The sequence below is a fragment of the Phocoena phocoena genome, chromosome 19 (genome assembly GCF_963924675.1).
Source record: "Phocoena phocoena chromosome 19, mPhoPho1.1, whole genome shotgun sequence".
In the NCBI taxonomy this organism is placed as follows: domain Eukaryota; kingdom Metazoa; phylum Chordata; class Mammalia; order Artiodactyla; family Phocoenidae; genus Phocoena; species Phocoena phocoena.
The window spans coordinates 16,755,043-16,773,220 of record NC_089237.1 but is presented as its reverse complement, the minus strand read 5'-3'; the positions used below and the strand labels follow the sequence as shown (position 1 = coordinate 16,773,220).

General features: G+C 53.8%; 1 protein-coding gene across 1 annotated transcript in view; it reads left to right on the top strand.

Moving 5' to 3' along the window:
- The first annotated feature begins 1,670 nt into the window (after positions 1-1,670).
- WNT3 (Wnt family member 3) overlaps positions 1,671-18,178 on the top strand; it is a 43,038-nt gene continuing 26,530 nt past the window's right edge. The window contains exon 1 of the mRNA XM_065897559.1: positions 1,671-1,750. Coding sequence (XP_065753631.1) covers positions 1,671-1,750 — 80 coding nt within the window. The remainder of the gene's footprint in view (positions 1,751-18,178) is intronic.

The following is an 18,178-nucleotide window of genomic DNA, read 5'->3' as shown; positions in this document are numbered from 1 at the left end:
CGGGCCAGTTTTCCAAGCTCCCCGCGCCCATCACAGCCTTGTGCGGAGAGGGCTCTCGGGATGGGCAGGGGCAGTGGGTTCAAGCTATGGGCACGGGTGGCCCAGATCCAAGGCTTGGAATGTCTGGCCCTGGCATGGACTTCCTCCAGCCATGCCCCCATCTGGCAGAGGGCCTGCCACTCCCAGCCTTGCAGCACTGGGGGTCAGCTCATTTGCTGCCCCTTCTGCCACAGTTCTGGGAGTCACTGTCCTCAATCCCTCTTACTGCCCTTGCTTTCTTTGCCCCAGGCCCAGGGATGATGCTCCAGCACCCATCCCTCGCCTGGGGTGCCTCTGGGGGCCTTGAGTGGCCTGGGAGCAGGGTTGCGGGGCAGGTGCCCAGGTGACAGAGGTCAAGGCCCCCCAAATCTGGCTTCAGTCTCAGCACCACTTAAGGCAGACCTAATTCCTTGACTCTGGAGAGGGAGAAGAGAGAAAGAACCCACGGAGTCCTTGGAAGGACTTTCTTCCTATGGCGAGGGGTGGGGTATTGGGATACATTTGGTGTCCACACAGGAAAGGGGGACGTTATCACCAAACCCCAGGTTGGAGCCCAGGGCCTCAGGCAGGAGAGTTGGGCAGGGAAGGGGGTCTCAATGGCAAGGAGGTCCTCCGAGGACCCCAGCTGCTCCCTATTGGGGCTACTGCGTTTCACGCGCCCCAAACTGTTCATCCACAAGATCCAAATGGGACCGCGGGTCGTCCTTCTGACCTGAGCCTGAGGCCGGGCCTGAACCCCTCTAGGAGGAGAAAGTGACCCGGCTCCCCGCGCAGGAAATGCAACTGGCCGCTGGTGTCAGTTGCAGGAAATGCAAAGGCAGCAGGAGGTCCCGATACCGATCTGATCCCTGACAAAAGACTCAAATGACACTCGGCTCTGTCCCCCGGCGCCGCCCGCAGCCAGACCTTCGAGCCTCCGCGGACCCTTCTGCGCGCCTCTCGGATGCCCGGGAAGCGACCTCCCGCGGCTGGGTCGCGTGGCCGGCCCGCTCGCGGGCTCGGAAGGCTGGGAGGGGTTGCATTTTCCAACCCCCTCCGAGACCCTCGGATCCTGTCCTGCCCGAGCGAAGCTTCTGGAAACATCCCTGTGCTTTCTACTCTCGATTCCTCATAGGCCCAAGTCCCAAGAGGTCACGGTCTCCCGAGAGAAAAGGAGCCACCCATCAATACCCACGCCAACCTGGCACCACGTGAACGCCCCAGTCACAGCCCCGGCTCCCTAAACCTGGCTGGCGGGGGGCCGCGGCGGTCCCGCGCCAGCAGAGGGTCCAACGTGCCATGTCCCCCCAAGTTCCCACTGTGTCCGGGGTGCGGGCTTTGCCCAAGTTTGCTGGGCGATGCCCTTCCCGGAGCCCGACTCGTGGGCCGGGCGGGAGGGGCGCGTGATTGACAGGCTGAACTACAGACTCATCTCTTACCTTAGGCCGCGGGCGCTGATTGGCTGCTCGCTGACATCCTCAAACCCGGCTGCTCCGCGCTGGGCTCGGGAGGGGGGCAGCTGCGGGTGGAGGTGCGCTTCTGACAAGCCCGAAAGTCATTTCCAATCTCAAGTGGACTTTGTTCCAACTATTGGGGGCGTCGCTCCCCCTCTTCATGGTCGCGGGCAAACTTCCTCCTCGGCGCCGCTTCTAATGGAGCCCCACCTGCTCGGGCTGCTCCTCGGCCTCCTGCTCTGTGGCACCAGGGTCCTCGCCGGCTACCCAATTTGGTGGTAAGACTCGCCTCTTATCTGCCCGCGGCCAGATTTCTCCGCGGAGCCCCAGGGAGGTGGGGGGCGCTAGCTGGGGGTGGGCTGCGGCAGGGCTGGGGCTCCTTTCTTCTTACCTTCCTCCAGCACCCCGACTCGCCCACCTCCCTGGATTTTCTGCTGGTGTCGCCTTCAGAATCCAACTCCTGGTTTCTCTGATAATCACCATTTTCCCTGCTACTCGCTGCAGAGGCTGGAGGACTTTCCCCGTCTCAGAATGTCTCTTATTCTTAGATCCTAACCCTCCACCCGTCCCAGTCTGGGGGCCCCGAAGACCCTCCATTTGCTTGCAGTTGGCTTTCTGGAAATCCAGCGATGTCCCTGGGGCCCAGCCACTCCTCTTCTCCATTTTGGGGTCTTCATGGGCAAAATCATCCTGTTCCTTCATTGCCACCCTCACCTCCTCCGGCGCCTCCATCAGGAGATTTCCCCACAATAACCCCCCTGTGCCTTCAGATTTTAGACCCCAGTCGCTTCAGGGATCCCCCAGGGCAGGGGGGTGGGGGGTGGATTTCATCAGATTCTCCCCACTCTGCTCTAGATTAATCTGGAGCCTCAGAAGTGAATATGGTATTTGCTGATCCGAGATGCCATTGAATTCAGATTTAATTCATTTCTTGCTTGTCCATCCTGGCAAAAGCGGGGCTTCTTGAAAATGTAGTTGTTTGGGAGGGGGTGGGTTTGTTCTTTGACCAAAAACCCAATTCTCCATGTCAAATTCGTTCCTTTTGGAAAAACCCGAGGACCGAGGAGAAAGGGAGAGAGGGAGAGGAGGATCCCGGTCCCCGAGAAATGTGGATACAAAAGACATTTTTAGTAAATAAGGCTGGGAAACCAGGCGCGGTGTTTTGGCGGGGGCCGGGTGGGGGGTTGTGCGTGTATGGGGGAACTGGCCGTGGAGTAAACAGCCCTTTGGGAGCCCCAGTTCCAGGGAGTCCCCTTGTTTTCCAAGCGGCCTCATCGACACCCAGCAGGTCCCAGAGGCCGGAGGGGAAAGACACACTGAAACCAGTTCTCTAAATTACACCCCGCCTCTCCTCAGTCTCCAGCCCCCTGCATTCCGGAAAACTTTAATTAAAGAATCTTCCCCTCCTGGATGTAGGAGAGGTTCGGCCAGGGGGTGGGGTGGGGGGGTGGAAGGTGAGGAGGAAGAATTTGGGATCTGTGAGTTAGCAGAGGGACTGTGGCCCTGGAATGAAAGTCAGAGAGGAGTGCCACCTGCGTGTCTCCCTTTCCCTTAACCACCCTTTGCCCAGCTTGGGATAGGGGGAGCAGAGCAAGGAGATTTGGGGCCACACCCCGAGTCTGCCTGCAGCTGTTTGGGGGTGGCAGCATTTGTGTCTGGGTGTTTGGGGGGGTCAGGATGGGAATAAGAGCAGTGTATGGCCAAGGGTCTCCATTTAGAGGGTACTGAGAGTTGCTCCCAGGACAGACATCCAAGGGGAGGTCTTTCTTCTGCCCAGCCCTTCCTTCCCCGTGGCGATGGGCTGGCCTGAGGCCTCCTGTACATAAAGAAGTCCCCAGGGTGGCCGGGGCAGCCAGGGATGCCAGGTTGGGGACTTTCCCAGTTGCGAGGAAGGCTGCTGCAGAAACCAATCCTGCCCCACTGGCCCTTCCCGACCCTCTTCCCATCCCCTGCCCAAGGCCATGCCGGTTCTCTTCTTTCACAGGGACCTTGGGGGTGGGCGGGGAGGGTGGGAAGAGAGGGCTTGGGGCCCCATAGGCTGCAGGAACCAAGGGGGGAAGACCAGCTTCCCCTATCCTATGAACTGGACAAGAGCACTTCCGGGGTCAATGCTGGTGGCTGGGGGGTCTGCTGTGTAATGGTGTATTGGGGAGCATCCCGATAGGGACCACCCAATAGGAAGATGTTGGAAAAACCTGGAAAGCCGGGACATTGGCCCTAACATAACGCTGGACACATGGCTTGTTTGGGGTTGGCGGGGACAGGGATGCTGCTTTGTCTGAGCTGTGTGTGTGTGTGTGTGTGTGTGTGTGTGTGTGTGTGTAGGCCTATGACCCTAAGGAGTGTCATCTGTACACTAGTGTGCCTCTGTGTGAAGGAGTGCCTATACCTGCAACTGGATGACTGTGGACGTGAACTTGTGTGAGATGTGCCTGAGGGTTCCATGGCCCGTGACAGGGTGTACCGTGTATGGGCACACGAGTGTCAGCAAGTGGTTGAATCTATGTGAGCGTGTGCGTATGTGTGTGAGACAGAGAAAGTCTACAAGTACCTATGCCCATGTAAAGGTCAGCACCTGTGTCTGCTTATGACACCACATGACTATGTTCATGACCAGGCATGTGAGCGGTGTGTGTGCGCGTCTGCGTGCGTGCACGTGTCTTCATGATTGTATAAGGGGAAAGCTCCACAGATGTCTTTGTGCGTGGATATCAGTGCTCATGGCCATGAGCTGATTGTATGAGTGTGGTGAGGGCTATGTCTGAGTTTGCCTGTGACCCTGTCCTCAAGTGCTAGTGACCATGGCTGGGCCCACGGCTATGGATAGGTTTGCAGACATATGACCTGTAAGTGTGAATGACATCCCAAACTTGGGTGCTTGGTGGGCGTCCATGGTCCTGGAGGGACAGTCCAGCAGACACAGACAAGGGTCTAATGAGGAAGCTGCAAGGGCCACAGTGACCTGGGATCCGGGGCTGGGCAGCATGGGGAAGGGGGACGGCGCAGAGCCTTCTTTGGCACGAGCTCATCCTGTCTGTCTGAGGACTATGGTCACCAGCCCTCCCCTCTTACACCGTTTGTCTTTGGGCTTGGAGCTAGGGTGGTGGGTGTCATGTTCTCAGGGCCGGGGCAGGGGGCCAGGGCTGGGACAGTGACAGTAGAGTAGAGGGGCCTCAGATTCCTATTCCTGCTCTGCCCCCAGGGCAGCCAGATACCAGTTCTTTAGCCCATCACGGCCTGCCCTCTTTGGCCCTCCCAGCTCACACATTCCCTAGGAGAGACTTTAGGGGGAAATAGTTCAGCTGGGATTTCTGCCCCTATCACCCCTCAAGGAGGGCACCCCCATCCCAAGCGTTCTGTGCTGCTCAGGCCCCGGCCCTGAGAGAAGGTAGACCAGAAGCCTGAGCTACAAGGGGCCTCAGACAGAGGCTCATGGAAGGAAGAGACACGTTCCAGGGCCTCGCAGCCAGGTAGTGGCGGAGCTGGGACAGGAAGCAGTGGCAGCAGCACTGATTTCTATAATTCCTCTTGTCAGTCCCAGTTAGTGCCTGGTAGAGGAACTTGTCTTTCTTCTCCTTCCTGGGGGAAAAATGAACGATCTTATTAGGGCCCAGCCTAGTGCCTGCTGCATTCCGGAGGCAGAGGCCCTGATGGAAGGGGCCTGTGCTGGGGGTCGGGAGCCCACCTCTGTGGGACACATCCCTCTGGGTCTCTGTTTCCTTACTCAGGAATCACCAGCCTGCCCCTGCTTCACAGCTTGGGTGAAAGGGCTCCGCAGAAGTCAAGGGCAGTGAGCTGGGCAATAACAGCTGAGTTCTCTCTCCACCATCCTGGGAGCCATTTCCCCACTCGAGCACTTGCCCTAAGCCCTGCCTCAGTTTCCCCATCTGTCCGATGTCCCGCTGCCTCCCCCACCCACTCCCACCTCCACCCGCCTTTCAGAGGCTTGTGAACATGTTCAGTCAAACCCCGTGTGGGTCAGTGGGCTGGGCCCAGGGAGGCACCTGGAGACTGCGGGGGAGGAAAGGCCCCAGGCCAGGTGTTAACACTTGTAACAGGCAGGAATTACAGCTGGCTGGGGCTGGGGCTGGCAGGAGCTGAGCTGGCTGGAGGCTGTTGATCCCACAGACAGACAGACAGACAGACAGATGGGCAGATACCAGATCGGATGGCCAGGCTTTAACCGGGTGGTCTCTCCCTTCCAGGGCAGGCCTTACCCTGGGGGGATGTGGTGGGGAAATTAATCCAGGTCTCTTGGAAGTGAGTTAACAGCCCTCCTGCCCGCCTCACCCCCCACTGTGGGCGGGGCTTGCTGTCCAAAGGGAGCAAAATCAGTTACTGATCTGTTTGTCTTCTGATGGGACCACGTTTTCCCTAAAAAACAAAAACAAAAACAAACAAAGCAACAACGACAAAACGCAGGTCAAATGTTACTCTAATACCAGGAGCCTGGAGCTGAGTTATGTTCTTGGAAGAACCTGCTTTAATATGTGGGGGGGAAGGTATGGGGGGTGGGAAGGGGTAGCAGTCGGGGAAAATTCTCCCAGAATCTCAGAGCATTTTATCAACAGCTCTGTGGCCATGAGGTGAGGGATGGGTAGTATCTGGGCCTTGAGCATCTCCCTCACCCCAGGTATCCTGAGGGCCTCTGGTCTGGGGAGGGCCTGGGACAGCTGCCTGGTGGAAAGAACTTTTGCGGGGAGGTCAAAAGAGGCAGGAGCTGGACTGCAGTGCCAAGTCCTTTAGTGGGCACGCTCCCCTCCCTTCCTGCAGCTTTCCCAGTGGCAAACCCGGCCAGGCCCTGCCAGCACCCACACCCTGTGGCATCTGGGTGCTTGCTCAATCACTGGTGCAGGTGGAGAAACTGAGGCAGACAGAGAGGGCCCTAGGTAGAAATCCCCAAAGAATAGACTCAGCCACGCAGGTATCTCCCATCCTTCCCACTACAGAACTTAATGCTAACAAACCTGAATGGTACTCAGGCAGATGTAGGATGGAGAAGGTGTTATGGACACCAAGTGGGCGAAGGGAGCTATGAGCTTGGGGTTTTCTCTAGACTTTGAATAGCTCTCTCCTGGGTCTGGGCAGGAGACAAGGAGCTTGGGGTTGGGGCAGGAGAGGTGACTCTTCTCAGAGGATGTAGCTATCGGACCCTTCCAGGGAGCGTGGGAAAAACCAAGACCTTTCTGGCTTCAGAATGTGGTCAGCCCAGGGGTTGAGGAGGACATGGTCTTCTAGCCTTTTCTGCCCACCCTGCCATGAGCCACAGAATCCTTCTAAAGCCACCAAGGAGGGAAAGGACATTCTCTACTCCCTATCCCTAGTTGGGGGAGGAGGTTAGCCTAACCCCTTCCTCAAAGGTTAGTGCCATCCTGATGCTACATCTACACATTCGTGTTACTTGGGTGCCAGGAAGTGGGTAGAGCTTGAATGGAGGGACCTGTGTCTGGGTGTGGAGTTTACCAGTGACTGGCTGTGTGACCCAGGAAGAGTCCCTTTCCTCTTCTGTGCTTTAAGCCCTGTCCTCCCTCTGGGCTTCATTTTTCTTGAGCAGCCTGAGGGACGCCTTCTGCCTCTTGAAGTCTACAGGGCTATGACAGGGAGCTGATTCACGGCTCTGAAGCAGGGAGCTCCAGGTGGCCCCAGTGCCACTACCCCCAGGAGCCTATCTCCCCCGGCCCTCCCTCGCCATTCAGACAGTCAGAGCCTGCCTTAAGCAGCCCAGCCCTTTCATTCTGCAGCCCCATCTGACCTACATCCCAAAGCTGGCTGCCCCACTACTGCCAAGCCTGCCTGCTTGCACCCCCAAACCTCATTTTCCCCAAACACTCACGTTCCTCTGGAGCCAGGCTGCCTACATTCACGTTCACACGCTGGGTAACCTAGGGCAAGTTCACCTCTCCGAGCCTCAGTTTCCCCATCTGTAAAATGAGAACAGTGACTGTTTCTACCTCACAGGGTTGTTGTGAAGATTAAATGAGTGAGTACACGTAAAGCTCCCTAAATAATGCCTGGCATACCGGAAGTACTATATACATATTATTTTCACCCCCTGTGCGCAAGCTATTTTGACTCCTGGATCTAAACTTGCCTCTTCCAAGAAGTCCTCCCAGGTTGGCCCCACATGGCTCTGTTTTCTCCTTATCCTCAGAGCCAGCTTGCCCTGTTATACTTGGTACTGGTGACCGTGAGCCTGTGGCTTTATACTTAACCTGAGGAAGTTAGGCTGGGCTAACCTAAGCTCAGCTGTTTGCCTGCCCAGGAAAGGGGTGGGTAGAGAGGGCACTGTAGTCTCCCCTAACCCTCCTCCCATCCTACAGTTTAGTTTGCTGGACTCTTGCAGCCACTGCCATTTCCAGCTGAGCCACCTTGGGCTAGGCCAGGGAGGGGTAGGGGAGGCAGGTTCACGGCAGAGGGGTTGGGAGGGGGGGAGTGGCACTGGGGCCGCCTGGAGCAGCCCGAGCAGAAGTTACTCCTCCAGGAGCTGAGAGATGATTCAGAAGGTGATTTATAGACGGAAGGCAGAAAGCTTGGCTCCTGGCAGAGGCCTGCTGCTTAATTACATTCTTTGGCGGGTGGAGGTATGAGTGGGGCAGCAGCGGGAAGCATCTTCTACCCCCTCCCCCTCCAGATCTTGTCCCTGTAGCTGCCCCAACTCCAAGCGGGGTCCCTTGGTCTCATGCTGCTAGAGAGGGAATTCCCTGTTCTCAATGAGAGACTAGGCCGGGGGGCAGGAAGAGCTTTTGGGGGTCAAGCGGGTGGAGAAAAAGGGAAGAGGCCGGAGTCCCAGCTCCTGGACTCCTGCAGGGGAGTCTGGGATGCAGAGGGGGCTGGAGATCACTTGGTCTCCTCCCTGCTCCTGGGCAGGTGAATAGCTAACCCACCTGGGCAGAGGGCTTCTAGAATCTTCCTGAGGGTGCAACCCCATACCTTCCCCCCAGTGGCCTATCCTACAGCTGCTTCAGGGTTCTTCCTTCAAGTTGGCTCCATTTCTGTTGCTTGGTTCTCAGTGGGCTGGGGGCTGGGGATCTGGCTCTGTGCTCAGAGACGGAAACCCAGTTCTTCGGCGTTAGGCAACCTGTGGTACGTGGCACAGTGGCCGCCTTAGATCCAGAAGGTTCTCCAGGCAGGGTCAGCCTTGCATCGGAGGGAGAGAAACTTTCTTATCCTCACATTAAACTAATGTCTCAGGGAGTTGCCACAATTCAACGGCTAAAGCTAAAATCACTTCTGTGCTGCTAACAAGCAGTCCCCGTTCTGTCGGTCACTGGCTGTGGTGATGTCTGGGTTCCCTCTATGAACACTGACCCGTGCGGCAACCAGCCTGACATCTCTCCACTGTTCCTTAGTTCCCATGCAGCCTCCATCACAGCTTTGAAACCCCCAAACTCCGCCTCTAGTTCTTGAGGCCAGCAAGGTGTGTGGGGGGCAGGGGGTAGGGAAGCCCAGGCCGATGGCGTCTGTTTAGCGCGCACAGCCGGGAGGAGTTGGCAGGGGTCAGGATGGGGACACTAGACAGCTCTCTGGTTCCCCCTGAGGCGAGCCTTCTCAAAATGGCTTCATTATGTGTGTGGAGTGAATTCCAGAAATGTCAGGCACACCCATACATCTAGGGGAAGTATGTTGGGAGACAAGAGGGGGCAGTGTGGGGCGGTGGGAGGTTTCTGGGCAGGGAGTTAGGAGACCTGAGACCCGGCTCTGCCACTGGTTGCAGTGTGACATTAGGCAAGTCCCTTCACTGTTCTTGACTCAGTAAATAGGGGAGTTGAACAAGCTGCTGGCCTTGGACTTCCAGCTATTCGGATTATCTGTGTCTGGTACGTGGGTGGGGGCAGTCACTTGAGAGCTGACCTCAGGGCAGTGTGGGGAGGACTGAGCCCAAAACTTTATACTCAAACAGCTGTGAGATCATGGATGAGTCTCTAACCTCCCCAGGCCTCGGTTTTCTCATCTGCAAAATGGGCCATGATAAGGCTGTTAAGAGCTTCAGAGGAATACTCTTTATGAAAGCCCTGGAGAAACATGAAGTTCTTTCCAGAGAAGCTCTCTGTCATTGCTGGTCCTACCAGAAAAGGGGAGTAGGAGCCAGCCCCTAGTCAAAGGGTGCTAAGGATGGACCTGGCAGGACTCTCTGAGTCTTTGAGCTTGAGATTTGGTATTTCCAGCAGAGGAGGAAGGAATGGGAGCCGGACAGGGGAGTTCTCAGCTCCTTCCTGAGGGGGTCTTGAGGTTCAGTGGGGAACACCGAGGGAAGAGAGCAGAGGTCGGAGGTCAAGTGGCCACAGGGCATGCCCAGGTTCACCCGAACTAGTGCAGAGATCACAGGCCTGACCTGGGCTTAGCCAGGTGTAGGATTTCTAAGCAGGGGCACAGTGGTGGGAGATGGGAGTAGAGGTTAGGAGGAGTAAGGGGAGAGGGCCAGGAGCTGGAAGGGGCTCTTCTGAGGTCTGTGGCCGTCAGGAAATCCAATCACCTGGATGGGCACCAGCAAACTGGGAAACCATTCACTCAAGCTAGGCTGGAAAAACAGGAAGGACCGTGTGTGTGTGTGTGTGTGTGTGTGTGTGTGTGTGTGTGTGTGTGTGTGTGTGTGTGTGTGTGTGTGCCTCCCTCCCTCCCTCCCTCCCTCCCTCCCTCCCTCTCTCTCTCTCTCTCTCTCTCTCTCTCTCTCTCTCTCTCTCTCTCTCTCTCTCGGTGAGGGGGATGGGAGCAACAGGACCAAACGCCCTGCCCCTGGGCACAGAGTCCCACTTATCTGCCAGAGCCAGCTGGGCCAGCGAGGAAAACCGAGGAAAACCAATCTCTCCTCGCAGGGCCCATTGGGAATGCAAATAGGGGCTGCGGCAGCGGGAGTGAGCCAGCCTCCTACATCCTGTCCGGCTCACCACGTATCTCCCTAACCTGGCTTTCTGAGGCTGTCTCTCCCCTGCTCTAAAACCTCCCATGGTTCCCCACTTCTTGTCGGGCACCGAGGCTCCCTAGGCTTGGCCTCCACCCATATCAGCTGTACTTTTCATAATCCCCCACGAGCCTCCCAACATCCCTCTGTGCCTGTTCATGGAAATACTTCGCCACCTCCTCTCTCCCCTCCCCACACGCAACTGCTGAAATTCCATTTTGCTTTCTAGACCCAGACCAAAATCCTCTTCCTTTGGGAAGCCCTCCTAGATTCCCGAACCATTGCCCTGCAAGCAGGGAATATGTCATCACTCCCTTCCCTCCCCACCTCCCCCCAGCCATGCCATGTATTCCCACCACCTTCTCCCACGGGCTGTGGGCGTCTTCTGCTCCTCTACCAGACTACAGATACCTTTCAGCCGCCTCGTGGTCTCCTCCCCCAGTGCCGAGCATATGGTGGGGGTCAGTAAACAAAAACACAGCTCTGTGCTGCGTGTAAAGGCAAGCGGGCAAAAGAGGTTCTGAAGAGAGCCAGCTGCACACGGTGAATCACGACAGTGCCGTGAGCGGACTGGAGGAGCAGAATGAATTAAAACCTCGTCCCTGGGTGTGACCCGGGGTTCAGGGCTCAGAGCACAGTGTTTCTACTGACTTTGAAAGGCAGCTGAAACTGATTCCCATTGCTCAGCTCAGGCCCCACGTGGCTAACAGCCCCTAGGTTCAGAGGGCACCCAAGAGGATGGGACCCTGATCTGAGTAGGCTGCTGTCCCAAAAGCTGAGGTGCACCTTGTCTCCGTGGGCTCAGTTCCCCTGGGATTATTTTTTCCATCCCAGCTCCATTTGCAAATGTTTCCTATCCGTGTCATATTTCTCCCTCACAGCTCACACGATGCTTAGGTGTCTGAGTCTTTAGCTTAAAAATCCCATTCGGTGGGACTTGTTTCCCTATCCAGGCGTGGGTCAGTATGTTTGTTAATGGTGTGTGTGTACCGGTCCCTATACACCCATCATGATTTAGAACGAAACCCTGCCCGTTTTACAGATGAGGACTCAGGTCACAAAGCCTGTGCTCTGAACCCAGGCTCTGTTGGGCCCAAAGCTTTTTCCTTCTACCACCATTCAGACTCAAAGGTGGATTTCTTGGGAATTCCCCGGCAGTCCAGTGGTTAGGATTCCACGCTTCCACTGCAGGGGACCCGGATTCGAGCCCTGGTTGGGGAATTAAGATCCTGCAATCTGGCATGGCCAAAAAAAAAAAAAAAAAGTGGACTTCTTACATGCGGCAGGAATTTACTTATTCATATTCTATGTCGGTCCTCAAAGGATGGCTTTGAGTCAAGATTACATCTGACCTTCAACTTGAAAGCTGCTGCTTTGTGTTTGTTGATACTATTTCTGAACCTCTGGGAGGTCTCTTATTTGGGGACATGTGCAAGTCACTGGCAAGCTTTCCACATCTACGAAACTGGCAGTAGTGGCCCTGTGACTGTTTTGTTGCCTGGGTGGGAGTGGAGGGAGGGTGGCCTTGGGCAAGTCACTACTTCCCGGGCCTTCGTTTTCTCACCTGTGAAATAGGAAGAAGGTAGAGTCATGACCTCTCACCCCTCACATTACTTCCAGCTGTAAGATTTCTCCTTCTACTTAATCCCTTATGCTCCTTTGCATCCAGCCCCCATCACACATACCAGAAAACAATAGGACAGAATCCTCTTTCTTGCCCCAAACAATTCTTGTGTTAGTATCCCTGATATAGATGATTTTTTACTTGACCTTTATACTTCAATATTCACCTTGATCTCTCTCTGAGGAGCTAGGATGATTCCTCCTTGCAGTTAAAGTATGTTTCCCTTTCTGTCCTGACTGTGAGAAAACTAAGTCAAACGTGAGCTCAGTCCTTGCACCTGTATTGACCTTGACTTGGTGTATTTGTCATCTTCTTCACCTTAATCCTGATTTTCTATTTTCATTTTGTTATTCAATCCCATGTGTTTTTTTTGTTTTTTGTTTTTTGTTTTTGCGGTACGCAGGCCTCTCGCTGTTGTGGGCTCTCCCGTTGTGGAGCACAAGCTCCGGACACGCAGGCTCAGCGGCCATGGCTCACGGGCCCAGCCGCTCCACGGCATGTGGGATCTTCCCAGACCGGGGCACGAACCCGTGTCCCCTGCATCGGCAGGCAGACTCTCAACCACTGCGCCACCAGGGAAGCCCCCAATCCCATGTGCTTTGTGTTATAAATTCCTTGAGGGCAGGCACTGTCTCCACACCGCTGTCTTCTCTGTGACTGGCAAGTACATAGTAGTTGCTCAATAAATATTTGTTGCCTTTGGAATTTGTTGCCTCAGGCACTTCAAATCCTTCTGGAAAGAGGCAAGGCATACATAAATTTAAAATATTGCTATATCAGAGAGCTGGCCCTCACTGGATTGTTTTGGGTTGCAGGAATTCTGATCAGTTTCTTTCTGTTTCTTTATCATCAGAGTGTCCTCCAAGTCTACAGAAGCTTTTTCTTTGGGGAAGTCACCATCTTTTCTTTTCTCCATGATCTTCTTCATTCTAAACTTGAAGCTGATACATAATTTTCCTCTTGGGAAGCTCTCTTATTTCTGGCCAATGGTTGTGCTTTCCTCTTTCCCTGTCTCCCTTCACCCCTGGTTCCTCCCACCTTCCTTTGCCCTGGAAGGCAGCCAGTGCTATTGAGGCCATTCTGCAGGTGACGGGATGCCCTGGTAGCATCCACCCTGTCTCTCCAGCTGGGCTGCTCCCACCTCCCGCCCCCCCAACCATCTTGAGAACTGCTGTCACTGTGGGCACAGGTGGGAAGGAAGAGGGAGGCCCCGGGCAAACATCGCACACAGCCCTCGCTGCCAGCCAGGCCCTTCCCATTAGCAAAACCCTAGTGGGGCACTGGCTTGACCTGGGAGGTGCTAAGCCCCCATCAGTGAGGGGAGCCTCAAGGAGGGACAGAGAATGGCTGGCGAAGGGGGGCCAGGCTGGCCTCACCCATCCGCCAGCAAGGTGTCCTCTTAGCCTCTCACCTCCTCTCTGCTTCTGCACCTCTGGGACCACCCTCCTCAGCCCCTAGACTTCAGGAAGGAGAATGCCGAACCACAGGCCGGGTGGTCCTCCATCCTAACTGAAGCTTCTGCAGGAGAGACTCTGCAGCCTTCCTCAGCTATCAGTAAGGAAGGAGTCTATGACCTTGGCACTGTCCTTGAAGCTAAAAGAGCCCCATGAGATTGGCATCTTCATCCCCATTTAATCTGTGAGAAAATGGAGACTCTCAGAGCCCAAGCAAGGAGCTGGGAAGCAAGTGGGGAGGCAGGATTTAACGTCCAGCTGATAATTCATTGTGTATGGTGTGTGCTGAGGGAACACAGCACACACTTGAACTCATCCTCCCAACACCCTCGGGAGGCAGATACTCTCGCTATCCCCATTCTACAGATGAGGAAACTGAGGTCCTGAGGAATCCACTCCATTGCCCAAGGCTCCACAGCTGGCAAACCCCAGAGCTCCAACCATGACACAAACTGCCTGGAGCCGAGCTCGCCAGGCTTCACAGCCTGTGACATCACATCTCAACAGTCAGGAAGTTCCTCCTTAGGTCTGACTGCAGTCTTTCCTGACTTAGTCCAAGCCCAGATTCTCTCATTTGGTCTCTTGGGGTCATGAGCTTCATAGTAGATTTTCAGCTTGACTCAAGGACCAGGATGCATTGCTCACTGAGTCTTCCTTTTTCCAGAACAATCTCTCCCAGATGACCCAGTCTCCTGCACACCTTTAACCATCTTATTCTCCTTCTGATCTCTCTCCAGCTTCTCTACGTCCTTTTGCCAGTGCTGTGACTCATAGCACAGCTGTTAGAAGAGGGCAAAGGGGTCCTGCCAGGCCCTTCAATTTAGAGGGCTCCACTCTGGTGTCCTAAGGCTGCACCCCTCCCCGCAGGGCAAGGAATCTGGGGCCCAAGGGGTCATACCCACAACACCTCACCCCCAGCCATGCTCTGGGTGCTCAGAAGTATCTGCAAGGCACCCTGAAGAGCCTAGCTTCAGTGGCTGTGAGTCTACTTCTGGGCTGGGCGGACCTCTGCCTGGCGTTCATCCTATCAGGTCAGGCTATGCTGCTGGTGTGTGTGCCCCTAGGGATGAGAGTGGTAAAGGAGAGACTGTTTGCAGGACCTGTGAACGGAGCCTGGCGGTTCAGTCGGGGTGACCAGTGTGGATGAAGCAGGGATGAGGGGGCTGCTGGCTGTGAGCTGGGGGCTGGTTCTCTCCATGTCACTTTCTAGCTCAGAACGCCATGGAGAACCTAGCCTTCCAGGTGGTGAATAAGACAATAGAATTTTTTTAGCTTATTATTGAAGAATACCTAAATAAAAGTACATGAATTATAAGTGTACAGCTCATCGAGTTGGATAGAATATATATTTTTTAATTGAAGTATAATTAATTTACAATGTTGTGTTCGTTTCAAGTATACCACAAAGTGATTCAGTTATACATATATATATATATATATTCTTTTCAGATTCTTTTCCATTATAGATTATGAAAAGATATTGAGTATAATTCCCTGTGCTATACAGTAGGTCCCTGTTGTTTACCTATTTTATATATAGAAAAGATATTTTATTTAACAGTATTTTAACCTGACATGAAATTTTTAAATATTGGGCGCCTGGTGGATGAGGCTTCCTTTAGTACTCTCACCCCAGGTCCTGTAAGTGTTCCATCCAGACCTGGGGACTTGGACAGGAAACGGGGTTCCCCGGGGTCTGACTAGCACAGAAGCTGGAAGAAGCCCTGCTTTCTCCATCTCTGCATCATCTTATCATCTTTCTCCATTTCTGCATCATCTTCCTACCTTAGTAGGCTGACTTCCTTCTACATCAACAACACTTCTACCTCCCTTGCAGTCTGTGGTCACCTCTTAGCTTCAAGTCCCTTTTGATAAACTGGGACCTTGTCTTACACAGTCTTGGCCTCAAAGGATTTTCCTTCATAGTCGGTCAGTTTTGTCTTCTTTCTTTATTTATCTGTTTAATAAAGACATATAATCCAGGCTGGATTATATTCATTTTTTCTCTTTCTGATTTTTTAAAAAATATTTACTTATTTACTTTATTTATTTTCTTTCTTTTTTTTTTTTGTCTGTGTCGGGTCTTAGTTGCGGCATGTGGGATCTTCGCTGAGGCATGCGGGATCTTTCACTGCGGAGTGGGCTTCTCTCTAGTTGTGGCACGCGGGCTCCAGAGTGTGTGGGCTCTGTAGTTTGAGACATGTGGTCTCTCTAGTTGAGGCATGCGGGCTCAGTAGTTGTGGTGTGCGCAGGCTTAACTGCCCTGTGGCATGTAGGATCTTAGTTCCCTGGCCAGGGATTGAACCTGCGTCACCTGCATTGGAAGGTGGATTCTTTACCACTGGACCACCAGAGAAGTCCCAGTTTTGTCTTTTTTTTTTTTTTTTTTAATTTATTTTGGCTGCATTGGGTCTTTGTTGCTGTGCACAGGCTTTTCTCTAGTTGTGGCGAGCAGGGGCTACTCTTCATTGAGATACATGGGCTTCTCACTGTGGTGGCTTCCCTGTTGCAGAGCACGGGCTCTAGGCGTGTGGGCTTCAGTAGTTGTGGCACTTGGGCTCAGTAGTTGTGGCACTTGGGCTCAGTAGTTGTGGCACATGGGCTTTGTTGCTCCGCGGCATGTGGGATCTTCCCAGACCAGGGCTCGAACCCGTGTCCCCTGCATTGTCAGGCAGATTCTTAACCACTGCACCACCAGGGAAGCTCCCAGTTTTGTCATTTTTAAATGGCCCAACAGAAGAGCATTCAACCAGCAGGTCTGACTGTGATGTTCCACCCTCTTTTTTTTTTTCTTTTTTAATTAAAATTTTTTCTTTATTTCTTTTAAAAAAAATTTTTATTGAAATATAGTTGAGGGCTTCCCTGGTGGCGCAGTGGTTGAGAGTCCGCCTGCCGATGCAGGGGACACGGGTTCATGCTCAGGTCCGGGAAGATCCCACATGCCGCGGAGCGGCTGGGCCCGTGAGCCATGGATGGCTGCTGAGCCTGCGCGTCCGGAGCCTGTGCTCCACAACGGGAGAGGCCACAACAGTGAGAGGCCCGCGTAACGCAAAAAAAAAAAAAGAAAAGAAAAAAAAAGAAATATAGTTGATTTACAATGTTGTGTTAGTTTCAGGTGGTGTTCCACCCTCTTTAGCATGGCCTGTGAAACCCGGAATGATCTCGCCCCTTCCTGACTCTCCACCCTAACTCACCTCCCACCACCACATCCTCACCCTATGACCTACTTTCACCTGCACAGGCGAGAGCCTGGACGTTGGGTGACAGCAGTCCTGGGCTCTAGATCGTTCTGCCTTTAATATCTTGGTGACCTGAACCTGTCTGAGCCTCAGCTTTCTTTCTGTAAAACGAGGAGTAAAGGATGAGGTAACACATGAGAGACTTAGTATAGTGTCTGGTGTCCACCCTTTGCCATCAATGTTTCTTTATCATTTGGGTGTTCTTACACTACCTCCCATCTCCAGGCCTTTGCGTTTGCCCCACCTTCTTTGGAATGACTTCTGTGAACTCCCCTTCGTTCTTCAAAGCACAGTCCAGGCACCACCTTCTCTGTGCTTCCTTCTTTCACACCTGGCCCCAGCTCAGCCCCTTCCGGGTGTATCCGATTCATTGATTAGACTGTGAGCGCCCCACAGGCAGGACCGGGTCTCCATCACCTTTGCGCCCACATCACAAGGATAACGCAGGGCACACATTGCATCCTCTATGATGGGTGGTAGGATGAAGGGACACCATTGAGAGTCACCTGCCAGTTGCAGGCTCAGTCTGCAGCCCCAGCTAGATTCCCATTGCCTCTGTGAGGCCCTCCTAGGAAGACCTGGGGCCCTTGTCACTAGTTACCTCTTCACGTGCATCTGGCTTGTCTTCCCAACTAGAGGGTCAGCCCCTTGAGGGCATGATTCTGCTTTGTATTTCTTCATATCCCAAGTGAGCCCCACACGTCATCCTGAATATTGCAGGAGCACAGCTGGTAATAGTATTGGTTGTTGGCTAATGCTCCGGGCTCCTTCCCAGACAAGCTTGAGTCCAGGCCCAGCTGGTTCCCACTCTCTGGGACAGTTTTCCCCTCACTCTGTGATTTCCCAGCTCTGAGCTTCTAGCCTCTGTGCTGGAAGGCAGCATGTTGTTCCAGGAAGAGGAGTCAAACCGGCCTTGATGTGAATCTCAGAAGTGCTACTTAATAGCTCTGGAACTTAGGGCTGTTAAAAAAAAAAGTGAACCTCAATTTGTTCATCTGTAAAATGGGAGCAAAGATTCCGATCTCAGGGCAGTTGTGAGGAGGAAATGAAATAGTACTCAGGAACTGAGTTAAAGATAAAGAAGTATTAAATGAATTAAGGATGTTCTGAAGTCATTCCAATGTATCAAGGGTCATAAGATATTCTATCCCAGACCAGGCTTCTTTGGAATAGGAAGATCTGAATTCCTTCCAAAACAGGAAAGGCCATACTCAGGGAAAGCTCTACACTTCGTGGCTGTTGGAGTTTTTTGGGGGGGTTTCCTAGGACTGGTCTGTGTAGGTTTAACATGGCCCTAGTTAATGGCTAGACACTGGCCATTTCAGCCCTGCTAAGCACAGTGAGAAAGTTTGACTGGGGTACCAGGCGGCCTGGGTGGGATGCAGGCTGACCCAGGGATGGCAGTCACTGTACACTTCCAACCTTTAGGGGAGAAGAGCCTGCTGGACCATAGGAAGGAAGGTGAGGAAACCGAAGCACAGAGAGGCCAC